At 33.7% G+C, this 16,653-nt stretch overlaps 2 protein-coding genes and 1 pseudogene across 2 annotated transcripts; 1 reads left to right on the top strand and 2 right to left on the bottom strand.

Annotated features, from left to right (window-relative positions):
* Nucleotides 1-2,548: 2,548 nt before the first annotated feature.
* On the bottom strand, nt 2,549-4,720 carry LOC125846109 (uncharacterized). Its single transcript, XM_049525560.1, has 5 exons — nt 4,710-4,720; nt 4,535-4,591; nt 4,226-4,457; nt 3,248-3,802; nt 2,549-3,172 (listed from the first exon to the last, which is right to left on the bottom strand). Exons 1-5 carry the CDS (start codon nt 4,718-4,720, stop codon nt 2,549-2,551), a joined length of 1,479 nt encoding a protein of 492 aa, XP_049381517.1.
* Nucleotides 4,688-5,996, bottom strand: LOC125844823 (uncharacterized; annotated as a pseudogene).
* A 3,255-nt stretch (nt 5,997-9,251) lies between these two features.
* LOC125845488 (uncharacterized) lies at nt 9,252-15,421 on the top strand. The gene is made up of 3 exons (XM_049525001.1): nt 9,252-9,751; nt 13,812-14,049; nt 14,892-15,421. Exons 1-3 carry the CDS (start codon nt 9,425-9,427, stop codon nt 15,029-15,031), a joined length of 705 nt encoding a protein of 234 aa, XP_049380958.1. The 5' UTR covers nt 9,252-9,424; the 3' UTR covers nt 15,032-15,421.
* The last annotated feature ends 1,232 nt before the right edge of the window (nt 15,422-16,653 follow it).

A 16,653-nucleotide genomic window follows, 5' to 3' on the forward strand; every position in this document is an offset into this window, starting at 1 on the left:
TCAAGTTATAAACTAAATATGATTAAAGCTACCAAATTGCCCCTTTTCCACATTAATCTCAGCATAATTACTGTAAGCATAACTAATACCAATATTATTAATGTATGTATTACTAATACATTATATTTAACACTTTTCTTATATACCCTACTTTTCTAGACGCTTAGCTTGTTGGTAGGGGTGTGCACTATTCGGGTTAAACTGAATAACCAAACCAAATCAAATCGAATTTTTTTTGGATTGGTTTTTCGGATTGGTTTTGGATTAATAAATTACTTTGTTTGGTTTTTTGGTTTGGTTTCGGATTAAAAAAAATAAAAACCAAAAAACCAAAAAACCAAAAAAAACGAATTATCTCTCTCTCTATATATATGTATGTATGTTTAGGTTTAGAATTAAGTTGGAGTTAACCACTTTTATCCTTTTTTGGTTATTGTCTTTCACGATGATTACATTTATATTTTATGCTTGAACATCTATAATAGGTATACTTATAAGTACTCTTTTAAATTTTTCTTATGATTTAGGGAGAAGGGTCTAAAATACCCTTATAGTATCAGAATTGGTACAAAAATACCCCTCGTTTACCTTTTGGCCTCAAAATACCCTCGGGGTTAACCTTTAGGGACCTATTTTGCCCTTTTGACTAACAGACTACTTAGTAAATATATTTAATTATTTCATTTATTACGTGGCATGTTGTAATTGGTTGGAAATTTAATTAATTAAAGCCTAATTTGTTTGACCCAAACCACCCTATCCACCCGACCCATCTTCAAAATACCCAACCCATCCAAATAAAACACCCATTACCCATTTCTTTAAACAAAACCCTAAACATTTCCCCCAAATTTCATCTGTTAGTTCTTGAAGCTCTTTTGGAAATCATCTTCTTCATTAGATTTGTTAAATTTTGTGTTGTTTCAATGTTGACATCTTCTTCTGTTTCTTCTCCTCAACAAGTTGAGTCTCATACATGTAAGTGTGGATTGATAGCAAAATATTTTACTGCTATGACCCGTAAGAATGGTGAACGTCGATTCTTCAAATGTTGTCGTCCTTGCTCATTCTCTTATGGTTATTGGATTGGATCGTTAGTAAACTTCCAAGTCATGCGTCATTGATGACTCACAATCAAAAGATTGAATTAGATTCAATTCGGAAGGGAAGAAACCGATTGAAGAAGATCCTAAAGGAAATAGGTGGCATTGAAATTCATAAACCAAACATTGATTCTAACTTGAATGATATGACTTTTTTTGAAAATTCAAATTTGGAGGATAAAATTTCAAACTTGGAGTTGGAACATCATATTGAATGTTCTAATTTGAAGAACTTGGATGATAATAAACTGAAGTGGAAGTTGAAAGGGTTTCAATTGATAAGCTTGCTTCTGATCTTTTGGGATATTATTGTTGGTTTTGTAGCTGCCAAGTTGATGTAGTGTATTGTAGTTATGTTTGAACTTCTTTTCTTGGATCGTTTGTAATGTGTAGTCGTGAGTAGTTTGGTGTAGCTCTGTTCTAGTAGTGTGTAGTCGTTAGTAGTTTGGTGTAGCTCTGTTCTAGTAGTGTGTAGTCGTTAGTAGTTTGGTGTAGCTCTGTTCTAGTAGTGTGTAGTCGTTAGCAGTTTGGTGTAGCTCTGTTCTAGTAGTGTGTAGTCGTTAGCAGTTTGGTGTAGCTCTGTTCTAGTAGTGTGTAGTCGTTAGTAGTTTGGTGTAGCTCTGTTCTAGTAGTGTGTAGTCGTTAGCAGTTTGGTGTAGCTCTGTTCTAGTAGTGTGGTGTAGTCGTTAGTATTTTGATGTAATGTTAGCAATATACCGGTTACAACTGATGTAATGCCATCGTGTTTTGCTTGTTGAAAGTTGTTAGCAATCTTGTTGATCTCTTGATTGTAATGGAAAAGTTAGCAATCTTGTTAATGTTAGCAATCTGCATTTTTACCATTTACAAAATCTGCATTTTTACAGCAATCTGTAAATTTTTACAGCAATCTGTAATCTGCAAATCTTTGCAGCAATCTGCAATCTGTAAACTTTTACAGCATTTTTACAGCAATCTGTAAATTTTTACAGCATTTTTACAGCAATCTGCAAATTTTTACAGCAATCTGCAAATTTTTACAGCATCTAAATTATGGATTGCTTTTCAATTTTACACAAATGCAGGTTAACAATATAATATGATCTCAGCCATTTTGTCATCTGTACAACTTAGTAGACAACTAAAATTAAAGAAACACTCCCAACACTAGAAATTATCAACTCACTCAAGTTCAAAAGAAATATCACTGGGGATTCACAACTCACAAGATCTGTTAAGCCTACCATCAAGACATCTTCCCAGATAAAGCAACATACATAATGTAACTGGAAAACAAAAAACAACAACTACATAGATAAGTAGTAATGGCATTGTCATATATTTTGAACCCACAAAAACTTACAGACACTTGTTCAAGACAGAGTAATATCAAAAAAGTCAAAATATTAAGTTTCATCATGCCATTACATAACACCGGAAAACAAAAAACCAACTTCATAATGCAACTACTTCTTCCCACCCCTCTTTGCCTTCAATTTGCCAATTTTTTTCTCCTTTTCAACAGTCAACTGATCTGAAGTCGTAGATTTTTTTCCTTTCTTTGCCTTCAAATTGCCAATTCTGGTCTCCTTTTCAGCTGTCAACTGATTTGAAGTCATAGTTTCTTTTCCTTTCCATGCCAATTTTCTTGGTGAGTATGGCAGATTAGTTGGAATGCTCACACCATTGTCATCTCCTTTGAAGCCAATCCTCCTGGTACCAGTTGGTCGAATCTGTATCTTTTTAGCTTGAAGCCTAGTCCTAGCTTCAGAAATTGCCTTCGGCCTTAGAATTGTCTGCTCGTCTTCACTTTCATGCTCACCTCTATCCTCATCAGCAACTGCACTTGAAGGTGCAACATGTTGCTCATCCTCAGATTCATCAGCAACTATTTTTCTCTTTGACTTTGAAGGTCCAGTAGGTTTCTTTTCAATTTTCTTTGAATTTGAAGGACCAGCAGGTTGGATACTCTGTTGACTTGAAGAAGCAATAAAGCCAGGAGTAGGCATGAAGACACTATCAGATTCTTCTTGACTGGCTTGGGGTGCTGACATTGGCACATCTTGGGTTGGTTGTTTTGATCTTTGAAGCTATAAAAATGACAAAATTAGTTAGATATTGAATTAACTAGTGTAAATATTGACCAAGTAAAGAAAATTACATACCATAGGACATCTTCTTTGGTTGTGACCTGTTGCACTACAATGTCCACATGTCATTTTTAGTCCTTTTCTTGAAGCTAACCACACCCCTTCCCTTTTCCTTGCCTCATCCTTTTCTCTCTTTCTCTTAAGTTTTGGCCTGCCTACCAATTTATGTATTTCTGGTGGCTCCATAGCATGAGAAGGATCAACTTTCCAGAACTTCTCACCTCTAACAGGTTGTATTTTATGCATGTATACCAACATGTAAGCTTCTCTGGAATACCACCAACTCAACTGATCCAGTGGTTCTTGTTTGTCATGAAGATATGCTTTAATGGCATGAGGACATGGTATACCAGTCAAGTCCCATGTCCTACATGTACACTTCTTCCTATTAAGATTCACCACATGCCTATCTTCACCCTCAACTACCTCATATCCTTGGTCTCCATTAGATTGAACTTGACAACATTGTGCAATGATATTGAAATCATTATACAACTCCATGGCATATGGACTAAAATCTCCTTTCCAATTTTTACCTTCTTCTTCAAGTTTTTGCAACCTATTCATAATCTATATAACAATACAACAGTAAGATCAACATATCCTATCAATATAACAGTCACATCAAACTATATTCTGCTATTTCTATTAAAACACTATATCTATCAATGAAAATAAATTTACAGAGAATTGAGCACTGCTCTTTAAGGCCTTAATCTCAAATGTAAAATTCAGTTCCTGATAAATTCGTTTTGTAAATACCCAAGAGATTCAAATAAAGAAAAACAAGGCCATAGTTCACAACAAAAGCAGCAGAATTTGAAAAGAATAAGAAAAATTACAACTTTGTGAGCCGAAAACTCAAAATCACCAAACTGTAAACAACCCAAACTCTAATTTTCAGTATTATCCCACATTAATCTAACCTACATAGAACCTAATAGTTAGATTAAGATAATATAAAAGATGATAATATAAACAGTAACAACTCACCTTGATTCTAATATTTTCTAACATCTTGATTATAGGTTTTGCCCTTGCTTCTAGAATCCATTTGTTGAATGACTCGGTAAAATTATTCTCACATGAGTGATTTTTGCAGACTGTGTCAAAATAAGCCCTGCACCAGTTTTGTGCAGGGTACCATACCAAATCCTTTGCAGCTTGTTTAGACACAGCACCCATGACTTTCAATTGATCATGAAATTCTTCTTCATAGGTGCGCCTGACCACCACAGTAACTTTCTCATCTGTACACCTTTCCAAGCCTTGCTCCAATTAGCTTCTATGTGCCTTGCACACCATCTATGATGTGCTTTAGGAAACACCTGACTAACAGCATCCAGCATCCAGTAGCCCCTGTAACAATAAAAATCATAACAAGTTAAAGTATTATTTGTATAAGAATTTAACTGAAAATCAGAAACTTATTAAAATCAGAAACAACTACCTTATGCATATCAGACATGAATGTTACTCCTTCACCATTTGCCAGGTCTAGAGAATTTCTCAGCAACTCAATAAACCATTTCCATGTTCTAGATGTCTCTCTGTCCACCACTGCCCAAGCAAGTGGATAGAAGTGTTTCACTGAATCTTGTCCCATTGCAACCAACAAGATTCCCTTGCATTTTCCTTTTAAAAAAGTCCCATCTAGCCCTATAAAAGGCCTCAAACCTCCTTTCCAGCCATTTTTTAAAGCTTGAATGCACACATACATTCTTAAGAATTTTCTTTTACCTTGTTCCAAAGCATCTCTAGATATATTTATGATAACATCAGTACCAGGGTTGCTGTCCCTCAATTCTTGAGCATAGCCCTCCAACTTATTGAATTCATCAATGTAGCTACCCTCCAATTTCTCTAACACAAGCCTTTTAACCCTCTTCATCTTGGAATAACTAACGTTCAAATTAAAATTATCATCCAAATCTTGTCTCATATCATTTACACTGTACTTTGGATTATTCTGAAGTTTTTTCTTGAAGTAGTATGCTAAAGCTTCTTGAGTGGCTCTTCTATTCTTAAAAGCATTTTCACCACATGAGTGTTTGGTGTTCAAGGTTTTAATTTTGAATCCCTGATTTTTCCTATCTTCAGATATCAAACACTCAAATGGACAACCAATATCACACAAGTATCTCAATCTTGTAGAGTCACTTTTTTCAACTTTAAGTGCAACCTTTCTAACAATAGAGTAAAAACTCACAATTCTTTTAGCTTCTTTAAGATCTTTAAAGCACATACCCTTTTCCAACTCTAAGAATCTATCTAGCTTGTCACTGATCTCTCTGTTTTTTTCCTTTCTAAAGACTTCCAATTCATCACTATTATAATCACTAGGAATAGGTTCATTTTGATCCTCATCCTCCTCATTTGATTCACAATCAGTTGCTACCTCTACTGGCACAGCAGGGTAAGGCTTGTTCAAGTCACAAATATTAGGAATAACAACAGTAGCTTCACCCTCATCTACAGCAAATAATTGAAGGACACTAAACTGACTAGACAGAGCAGATTGTAGAGTCCTAATGCTTGAATCATCCTCAAGCAAATAATATCTACCAGTTGGCCCTGTTACTAACAGTTGTTTCACAGCCCTAAACCCATATTTCTCAATGAACTCTGAGCAAATGTCAATATATGACAGTAAATCCACATCATAACCATGCCAGGTTTCATCCAATTTTTTAATGTATACAACTTAAGGAGAAAGGACCCATTTGCCCCTATAGTTAAATACTAAATCCACTTTTTCGGTCATTCTTCAAATTTTTTACATGGCAGACAAAAAAAGTGAAAAGGAATTGTCAGCCATAAACAAAACAAGTTATAGGAAAACTAACATTATTTAATTTGAAGATAAAGGTAGTAAAGTTATAGGGACCACTAACATTATTTATTTCAACTTCACATAGAATACAACACTAAAACAAACAAAAAAGTGCACAAATTGGGAACAATAAAGTCATACACATACCAGTCACACACATACCTCACTCGAGAAAACAATCTATAAAGCACGTAAAAGCAATAAAAGGCCCTAACATAAGAAAACAATGTATAATGTCAACACTACACAAACTTCACAACACTATAGTACAATAGACCAAATGCAATCAAAACTCGAATAGAACTAAACCCTAACTATTTACGAATACATTTAATTGAACAATCATTACACAATATTTATCAAAATTATTAAGAGTAAGTCTTCAGTTCTTACTTTATCGGAGTAGCAAATCGATTTCTTCACTTTTTACTTGAACAAAGCGGCAAATCCAACAACTGATGAAGGTGGGGGGAAATGTTTAGGGTTTTGTTTAAAGAAATGGGTAATGGGTGTTTTATTTGGATGGGTTGGGTATTTTGAAGATGGGTCGGGTGGATAGGGTGGTTTGGGTCAAACAAATTAGGCTTTAATTAATTAAATTTCCAACCAATTACAACATGCCACGTAATAAATGAAATAATTAAATATATTTACTAAGTAGTCTGTTAGTCAAAAGGGCAAAATAGGTCCCTAAAGGTTAACCCCAAGGGTATTTTGAGGCCAAAAGGTAAACGAGGGGTATTTTTGTACCAATTCTGATACTATAAGGGTATTTTAGACCCTTCTCCCTATGATTTATATTAGAAAATATATTTAAGGGATTCAATATTATTACTTTGGTTATGCTATTAATTATTGACATAACCGAATAACCAAACCGAAAAAAGCCGAACCAAATAGAGAAAAACCAAACCAAACCAATCCAAATTTATTTTGGATCGGATTGGGTTACACTTTTACATAGCCAAAAACCAAAAAATTCAAACCGAATAGTGCAAAACCAAACAGAAAAAACCGAATGCACACCCCTACAGTTGTTGGTAGTATTTTTTTGTATAAAAATGACTGTATTAGAGCTAGTGACATAGTTTTTTTTTATGTATATATAGTATAAATTATGAATGGGAGCCTTGTGGTAATAATACAAGTAATTGCCATACGATCAAGAGGTCACGTATCTGGCCCTTCCCTAATGTATATCCAATAATGCATACATTTTCTATCAAAAAATTTTCATAACTCAAACTCGAAATCTTTAAGCAAAGATAGAGAGATCTCATTGAACAACCCTACTATTGATGGATCATAGACATTTTCTATCAAATAATACAAAATTAAATCTACATAGATGTAAACGTGGTGCTTTAAAAATATGAAAATTTTTGCATCTTAGAAGATCCTTTTTTTGGTCGCCTATTAGTTGTCCAAATATCCATATTAAGACTCGACTAATTTAAATTTATACAATTTAAATTTTATTCGGGAAAAACGTTCCCTACTAAAGATTTTCTTTTAAAAAATCTCATATATGTATCACATGGAAAGAGTACAAAAAATGCATTAAAATGTGTAGGTGTTCGTTGAACCGTAATGCATGCAATCGGTGCACTAATTTGAATCCAACATAAAATTCGGATTCGCGCTAGAAAATCTTGTATTAGGGATAAAACGTTTCCTAATAAAAGCGATTTCATACCAAATTAATTCGAATTAAAGACATTCGATTAAAAATAAAGAATTTCTTACCATTCCATCGCAACCCGATAATCAATCAAGTCCTTGGTGTTAGCAATCAGTCTCACATTTTGACCAACACAAAATAACAAAAGTAAATTAAGTCTCTATTCCCAATTACCTGTTTCTCTGATTAATATTAAAAAATGTCAGACATTATATTAAAAAAATTGTTGTAGGATAGATAAAAAAAATTTTAAACTTTAATCATAGATTTTGAATGATACTTTTAAAAATATCTTTTTAATAAATATTTTTGTTAAGTTGAATTGAGAGTCTATTAAAAATTATGTTTGTATTTCGCAAGATAACAATTTTATTCTTGATCACACATACAACACTTTGTGGCATCACATGAAACATGATATTACTGTATGGTTGGTCTTATACATGATGTAAATTTGAGTAGTATTCACAATTTTAATATAAATATCGAATATCAGATGAAAATTCAAAAGTAATGGACCAGTTGTTTAATTAATTGTTTCAAGCAAATCTAGGTTCATAAAAAAACTATTGGATTGATACGTCCACTTTTTTGCACAATCAATGTGCAAGCAAATTTCTCCACGTATGTAATTTTTTAAGAACGTATTGTCCATTTGATTATCTGTCATTATAATAACTCCTAGTCTTAATTTTTAATAAATTCATAACAAGAAACAAATTAGATAGTACACTCCAACAATAGGTGGCCAAATATTATTGATCACGAAATATGATGGTATAAATATCAATAGGAGCATATTGAATTTTTCAAAAGTAATATTTTCTACTTCCTCTATTCCAATTTATGTGACACATTTTGAATTTCGAAATTTAAACAAGTTTATTTTTAACCGTAAATTTTTCATATATCTTTTAAATATTTTCAATTATCAATAATTGGGACTTATAGTACTTTTAATATAGTTTATAAATATATAAATTTCATTTTAAAAAATTTGAAGATTCCATGAGCAAATTCTCGATCAAACTTAAATTGTTTGCTATCGAAAAGCGAAATGTGTTACATAAATTGGGACAGAGAGAGTATGTTTTATGGTTTATTTTATATGACACACTTTGATTTTTAGTCAGTATCAAAAAATCGATATATTTTAATATTTAGTAACACTTTAAATTTTAAATATTCATTTTATTCTTAATAAGATAAGTTATAGTCACACGAACATATGTTGAGACTGTGACTTATTTTAGACCACTAATTTCAATAAATAAATAAATTATGTGTCTAGTCAAAATAGAAAATATTTATATTTTTGAATAATTCGACACAAATATAGTACGTCAACATCAAAAGTGAAGATTTCACACAACTTAGTTTATCACGCCTATCAAGAATTTAAAAGTTCATTGATTTTCTAAAAACTTTTTCACTATCAAATTAATATTTCAATAATTATTTTCATTAGTATAATAAATTAAATCATTATCTCAAATCCATACCTCTTCAAATGCCTACCATCATGTAAAATAGGATAAAAACACAACTTTCTTAAATCTTAACCATAAAAATTAGGACAAAATTGTACCTTTAATCAAGATCCAAATACACCCTTTATATATATAATGATGACCGAGTGAGTTTTGTACAGTTTTTGAGATATTCAATCCCTTAAGCCATGGGAGACACTACTGAAAAGTCTAATGGAGAATTTCAAGAGAAATTTGATGATGGTGAAACTATAGATTCAACAAATTTCAAGAAACCATCAAAAGGGATGAATCAAGAAGAAGAAGAAGGGGTTACTCTTGTTGATATTTTCAATCGTTTTGTGTCAGCAATTTTTTCTTCTGATAATAATAATAATGGTCAAATTATTCAGAGGATAAAAGGGTTTGTTTCTGAAAATGTTCCTTTACTTCATCAAGCTTCAAAGAATACTGCTCATAATGTTTACAATTGGACTCGTAAAGGAAGCCCTCTACGTGCCCTTCTTGTTGTTTCTGTAAGTTTAATTTCTGTTTTGTTTTGAGATGATTTTGGGTTAAAGATTCAATTTTTGAGTGTTAATTTGATGTGGGGTTGGCTTTGATTGGCTTATTTTACTGATATTTTCATTTAGTTTGGTTATGGTTGTGTTAAAGATTCAGTTTTTGTGAGTAAATTTGATGTGGGGTTGGCTTTGATTGGCTTAGTTGGCTAGTTTTGTTATTAGACTAGCTGAGGGAGCCCTCTGCATGCCCTTCTTGTTGTTTCTGTAAGTTCAATTTTATGTTTGTTTTGAGATCATTGTGTTAAAGATTCAATTTTTCAGTGTTAATTTGATGTGGGGTTGGCTTTGATTGGCTTATTTTATTGATATTTCCATTTAGTTTGGTTATGGTAGTGTTAAAGATTCAGTTTTTTAGAGTAAATTTGATTTGGGGTTTGCTCTGATTGGCTTATTTTGCTAGCTTTGTTATTAGACTAGCTGAGGGAGCCCTCTGCATGCACTTCTTGTTGTTTCTGTTTATTTTGAGATACTTATATTAAAGATTCAATTTTTGAGTGTTAATTTGATGTGGGGTGGCTTTGATTGGCTTGTTTTACTGATATTTCCATTTAGTTTGGTTATGGTTGTGTTAAATTCAGTTTTTGTGAGTAAATTTGATCTGGGGTTTGCTCTGATTGCTTAATTTGCTAGTTTTGTTATTAGCTGATTAAAGAAAAGATAGACTAACTGAGGGAGCCCTTTGCGTGCCCTCCTTGTTGTTTCTTTAAGATAATTCCAGTTTGTTTTGTTATGATTTATGTCAAAGATTCAGTTTTTCAAGAGTTCATATGATATGAGGTTTGCTCTGATTGGCTTATTTTACTAGTTTTTCAAATTGTCGTATGGCTTTAAGTTATTGTATCCAAGTTTTGTAGTTAGACTGAATGAAAAGAAACAAATAGACTAGCTGAGGGAGCCTTCTCCATGCACTCATTTTTGTTTCTGTAAGTTGATTCCAATTTTTTTTGTTATGATTTATATCAAAGATTCAGTTTTTGAGAGTTAATTTGATCGGGATTTGCTCTGATTGGCTTATTTTGTTGGTTTTTGAAGTAGTTAGTGGATTTATAGTTATTATGGCATTAGCTTTTGTGTTTATTGCTTTACTGTAAAAGAGTATCCCATGTTTGCTATGGGCAAGAGTTTGGTGCTTGAGCAGCTTATGAGGATTTGAGTTCGGAGAGTTTATGCTAATTTAATTTGGAAGTAATTTCTGGAGGAGAAATGTAGTCGTGGCCTGTGAATTGATTTTCTAGAGACCTCAAACTATAATTAGAGAAGGAAAACAAGAAGGTACAAATTTCATAGGAGACCGTTCGTCTGGTGATTTCTTTTGACAAAAGGTGTAATGTTTATAATCATATTCTTGGTAGTTTTAGAAGTAGCTGATTTGACATGCATTCCCTTTGATCCAACTCCAATTGAACTACTGGAATAACTTGGGGATTACTGACTGCACCTGGGAAAGGTATAGGCACAATGGCGTTTGTAACTGGTAGAGTTGTTGCCATGTGATCAGGAGATCATGAGTTCGTGCTGTGGAAACAACCAGCCTCATGCAGAAATGCAGGGTAAGGCTGCATACAGTAGACCCTTGTGGTCCAGCCCTTCCCTGGACCCCACGCATTGTGGGAGCTTAGTGCACTGGGCTGACTCTATTGTTATATTTTCTTAGGGACCTCAGTTTTACACCAAAATAAAGGATGTTAGGACGTGGCTTGCTCTGTCAAGTGGTAAGCGAAAGTAATAATAATGGACCTTTATTCTACATCATTTTCATCTCTTTTTCATTCTAATCATATTGCTCTCGTACTGACCCTATAGAGGTTGCAGACTTCATCAACACTCTCCTACCATATCCACACTTAACAATAGAAAGCCCTTCTAAGGCATCTGGCCATTCTAGATCTGTTTTATCTCCCCGTACTTCTGTTGAGAAGCACTTTTTTTTTGTCGGGAAAGCGTCCTAATTATGCAATCATGGAACAAAGGATTAGTGACCTTAATTCCTATTTCCGTTTATTTCATTTCAGAGAATATACCCAACAACCTTTTCTCTTTCCTTCTAATATTTAACTTGTCTCATCTGATTTATATGTTATCTACTTTGTATCATGCCAAGGTAGCATATGAAAGCCATTATTTTTCTTTGAATACTAGTAAGACCAAAACACTAAAGGAACTGTTCATGAAGCAGAAGAGAAACGTTGACAGTTTTTATTGTAAGCTATATTGGGTTTCTTAGACTGTCAGTCGGGACAGCGAATGCTCTGAAAGGCTTTTCACTTTGTCTCTTCGAATATAGCATGCGCAGAATTGTGGATACTAAGGATCTTGGTTACAAATTGGTCAAATAGTGGGAATTAAAGAATTTTTACTAAACGATGACCTACTCTTATGCCGGCTCCACACTTCTCAACACATTCAATGTCAACGGTGAGAACTGTATTTTTAACTTTTTTAAATGTGAAGTTTCCACATTGAATTCAAATACAGAAATGAGTCATAACTATGCTCGTCGGCATAGGGATAAATCATTCAAACTACCTAGTTTGTAGGAGTTCTTTCCTTTGAGCTGAGGGTCTATCGGAAAACAACCTTTCTACCCCAAAGGTAGGGGTAAGGTTTGCGTACATCCTACCCTTTTGGGATTACACCGGGCATGTTGTCGTTGCTATTAGTTTATAGGAGTTCTTCTGCGCATGCCCTAATTATTTCTCGTGTTTTGTTCTCTGGATAATTTTGTCGAATATGTTGATAATGTGCAATTCTCTGTGTTTGTTTATTATTGCTGAACTTAGTCATTTAGAAAAAGCGGAATGCACATACTTATCAAAAAGGGGGATAGGGTGGAATACACATTCAGTGAACTGCATAGAGAAGTTGAATACTTATTAATGTCTTGACTAGTTATGCCTCTTTTTTTTTGGGGGTTATAAAAATATAAGAAGATGTAACTAGTCAAGACATTAGTATCATATTTATACAAATCCAAGTTCATGGTACCCCAGTTATGAAACCCCTTCTCTCCCACTTCACACCTTGGATCAATTGCATTAAGTAAAATTTGAAGGGAGTCCCTCCTCTTTCGTAAATCACCCATTAAGAACCAGTTGCATCATGTAAAATTTGAAAATTTTGTCTGTTTTGGGATATGACAAGATCTATGCAATGGCTAGATAGCATCCTTTAGTAAGAGTAGTCATTTCCATGGGAGTTGAAAAGAAGAGCTGAATCGTGATTCGTATAGTAGGCGTTCCAGAACTATGGACCTAGCTGAATTGGAGAGCCCCAAAGTCTGAAGGTAGTCGGTAAAATATCATTTGCTCAAAAACTGACTTAAGTGTATTGTACTGTATTTTCTTTTAATGCATGTGTGAGCTTTCTGTTTTCTGCTGAAGCTTTTACCTGTTAAACTTGGCATCACCTATGAGATTTATTGTCAAATGAAACAAAGTATTATAATAAAGCAAGTGATACTGCTATCTTTTCTACCCATGTTAAACATTTAAATTACATGAAGATGAAAACCAAGGAGAATGAGAAAGGAGTGTGTACCAACTACCAAGAACTCAAGTATCTCTCCTTGCCTTATTTCGGTTAATACTTAATGTCATTCCAGTAGCTCCTTGTTAGGCACATATTTAGAAAATCATTCATCGGTTACGTGAAAAAACGAGTATGTTTAGGGTGTTTTGCACCCTTATGAGTACTAGTATGCAATGAATCCTTGTTCTAACAGTGTGGAGTAAGTGTATAGATTCTAACACAATTTTGAAGTCATTTCTTTTACCTTTATTAGCTAGCAACTTTTCAATTGGATCATCGTTAAAGCTGTGCTTTGAAGAACTTGAAGTCTGAGTTTCTTATTATGTCTTGGAGCTTTTTCTATAAACTACGGAGCATTGACTTTCTCTGCTCAACCTCCTTTGCTAGCTGTTTTATTATGAATATTGATCCAAGTTATTTTTCTTCCAGAACTTCCAAATTTGTGAGACTAAACTGCTTCTTCGACTACTTAACATTTATGTAGGTGGGGACAATTGCTCTTCTTGCTTTGACAGGATTGCTAGTCTTTATGGTTTTCTTTGTCGCGGCAACTGTCAACGCCATTGTGATCTCACTTCTCATGTCGTTAGCGGCTGCAGGAGGATTCTTGGCTCTTTTCTTTGGCTGCTTAACTGCAATTTATATTGGGGCTCTATCAGTTGCTGTATTTGTCATTTCCACTACAACAATTATAGCAATTTTCGCTGTGATTGTGGCTACAGGTATACCGTATACAGAAGGGAGTTCGTTTTCTGCTTCAGTTAAAGCACCTTCTTTTTGTTTTTCACGTGTTTTAGCTTTTATATATTTTTTGTTTTACCTATATATGAGAGTTTGTCTTCAGCGAGTATGGATTTACTCATTGCTTATACATCATACTTTTGTACCCCGTCATTTACACCCATATTCCAGATTGCTACCTCTCACGGTGCCCAGCTAGAAAAGGATAACGTAAGAGAAGTTAAGGAAATTCTAAGTTCCATAAGGCCATATATTCTTTAGAGTTAATGGTTAAGAACATACCTGAAGTATCACGTTTTTTGCGAGTTCCCTACCTGATAGTCACCAACTGTTTATCAAAAAATACACCTCAACTTCCAGTTGTTCGCTTTTCCTACATGAAAAATCACTATCGTTCAGGTAGGAAGCTCGCATAAACGTGATACTTTAGGTATGTTTTTGCCATTATCTCTATGCCTTACCTTAAACATATAGGTTCATTTGGTGGTTCATGGACTAAATGTAAACATGAAGTTCTTGAAAACTTTGGTTTTGCAGGGGTGCTACTTAGTACAGGGTTCAGCCAAGCCAAGTCACTCGATCGAGAATAGCTCATTTTCTCCCTCTTCTCTTCAGACGTAGACTTCTTTTGTCGGAAAATCTTGTGGAAACTTGATGTTCTGTTTTCTCTGTTTACTTATGTACCTGTCCCTTCTTTTGGAGTTCACATTTCCTTATTTAACACTGAACTGTCCTTTGATTATGCCCAAATACTGAGCGTCTTGTTTCCCCTACGTCGTTACATATATGAATGTCTCAATCTGGTATTCTACATGTGCCTCAGGTTGGATTGGATTCTTCTGGACTATATGGCTAGCAACAAAGAAAAGTGCAAGTCTTGCCAAACGCTCATTGAACGCGACAGGATCAGCACTATCCGCTTACTCTTCCACCAGACATGTGCGACACAACCATGACGCATGATGAATCATGCTTACAATCAAGAAAAGGAGAAGGCCACTTCTATGAATAAGTCTTGAATGATGAATACTACCAACTACCATATGTATTTTGGCTTTAGTGCTTTTAACGCCTTTCCGTGATGATATATAAATATGTCGTTGGTATTTAAGCTTGTCGTGCATCTTCCATATGCGTGGAGACTAGTGAGCTTGGTTCCATGGGGCTTTTTGTTATGGTTGGAAACTGGCCTGTAAATTGTTCTTGAGAAATAGATGTTATTGCCAGTTAGCAAGTATTAGTATATGTTTTTGAAATCTTGAATATGTTGAATGAGAATGTAATTTTCTGTTTTGTTAAATTTGTGTAATGATAGTTGAGATTATCTTTCTTTCCAATATAGAAGGACCTTTTTATTTATTTTTCGTGTATTTCTTTCTCATGACGACTAAGAACAGGCAAATCAAAATTCACTTCGAATTTTGATCCTCAACATCCTGTTGCTCGTGGTGTTTCACGATCAGTATTAGTATGAATGGTGGGTCGTATTATTTTCTTGAAAAGAGAGGAGAGGCAAGAGTCGTCAGCTGAATCGACCAACAAATGATAGACTAGAGAGATGGGCTCATTCGATCAATCTAAATAGGAGATTGATTGATTGGAAAGCTCAAGCAGACCTATAGGCGGAGCTAACTCAGTAATTGTCGATCCAGTCAAATTAAATGATTTTATCTAAATTTTATATACATTTTCTTGAAAAGAGAGGGGCTCACAAAGAGAGGAGAGGCAAGAGCCGTTAGGCGAATCAACCAACAAATGATAGACTAGAGAGATGGGCTCATTTGATCAGTCTAAATAGGAGATTGGTTGAGTGGAAAGCTCAAGCAGACCTATAGGCGGAGCTAACTCATTGATTGTCGGTTCAGTCAAATTAAATGATTTTTATCTAAATTTTATATACATACTTTAAAAAATCATTGAATACATATACATTATAACCTTAAAGAATTAGAAACATAAATCCATAAAACTCTTAAATCTTTTCGCCTCACGAGAACAAGACTTTCTCTTCTATAATTTTATCGTCTTTCCTTAATTGGTATGAAATGTAAAAAACATAAAAAGAAATTATACAACTAAAAATTAATAATTTCAAATTTAAAAGTATATATTAAAATTAAGTACAGGTCAAAAAGGTGTATTAATTTAAAGGACAATGTTTGACATTTCATTGTGGAGTCAAAATGTGGTCCCATTTGACTATTTCAAAATAGTCAAAAAGTGAGTCAGAAAAATTTCTAAAATTATCAATTTTAGACCCCAAACTATACTAAAATTATATATCAAGCTCGTTACAAATTCAAAGAGTTTCATATTCGTACATATTTAGTCCAAAAATAACAATTTTTCTTGAAAAAGGAGTTCTTTTCATTTTCAATGTGGTTCTGAAATTATCCAAAAAAGGAAAAGAAAGAAAGAATAGTTTTTTATATTATAAAATTATTTTTACCATGGTACAATTATTGAGTTGGTTTTGAAAAAAATGAGTTTTTATATTAGTTTACTTTTGATCCATTAATATCGTGGTCATTAACAAATCGTCTGGTATTTGTCATGGCATTAAGTACACTGATAATATATATATA

The sequence above is a fragment of the Solanum stenotomum genome, chromosome 11 (assembly GCF_019186545.1).
Source record: "Solanum stenotomum isolate F172 chromosome 11, ASM1918654v1, whole genome shotgun sequence".
In the NCBI taxonomy this organism is placed as follows: Eukaryota; Viridiplantae; Streptophyta; class Magnoliopsida; order Solanales; family Solanaceae; genus Solanum; species Solanum stenotomum.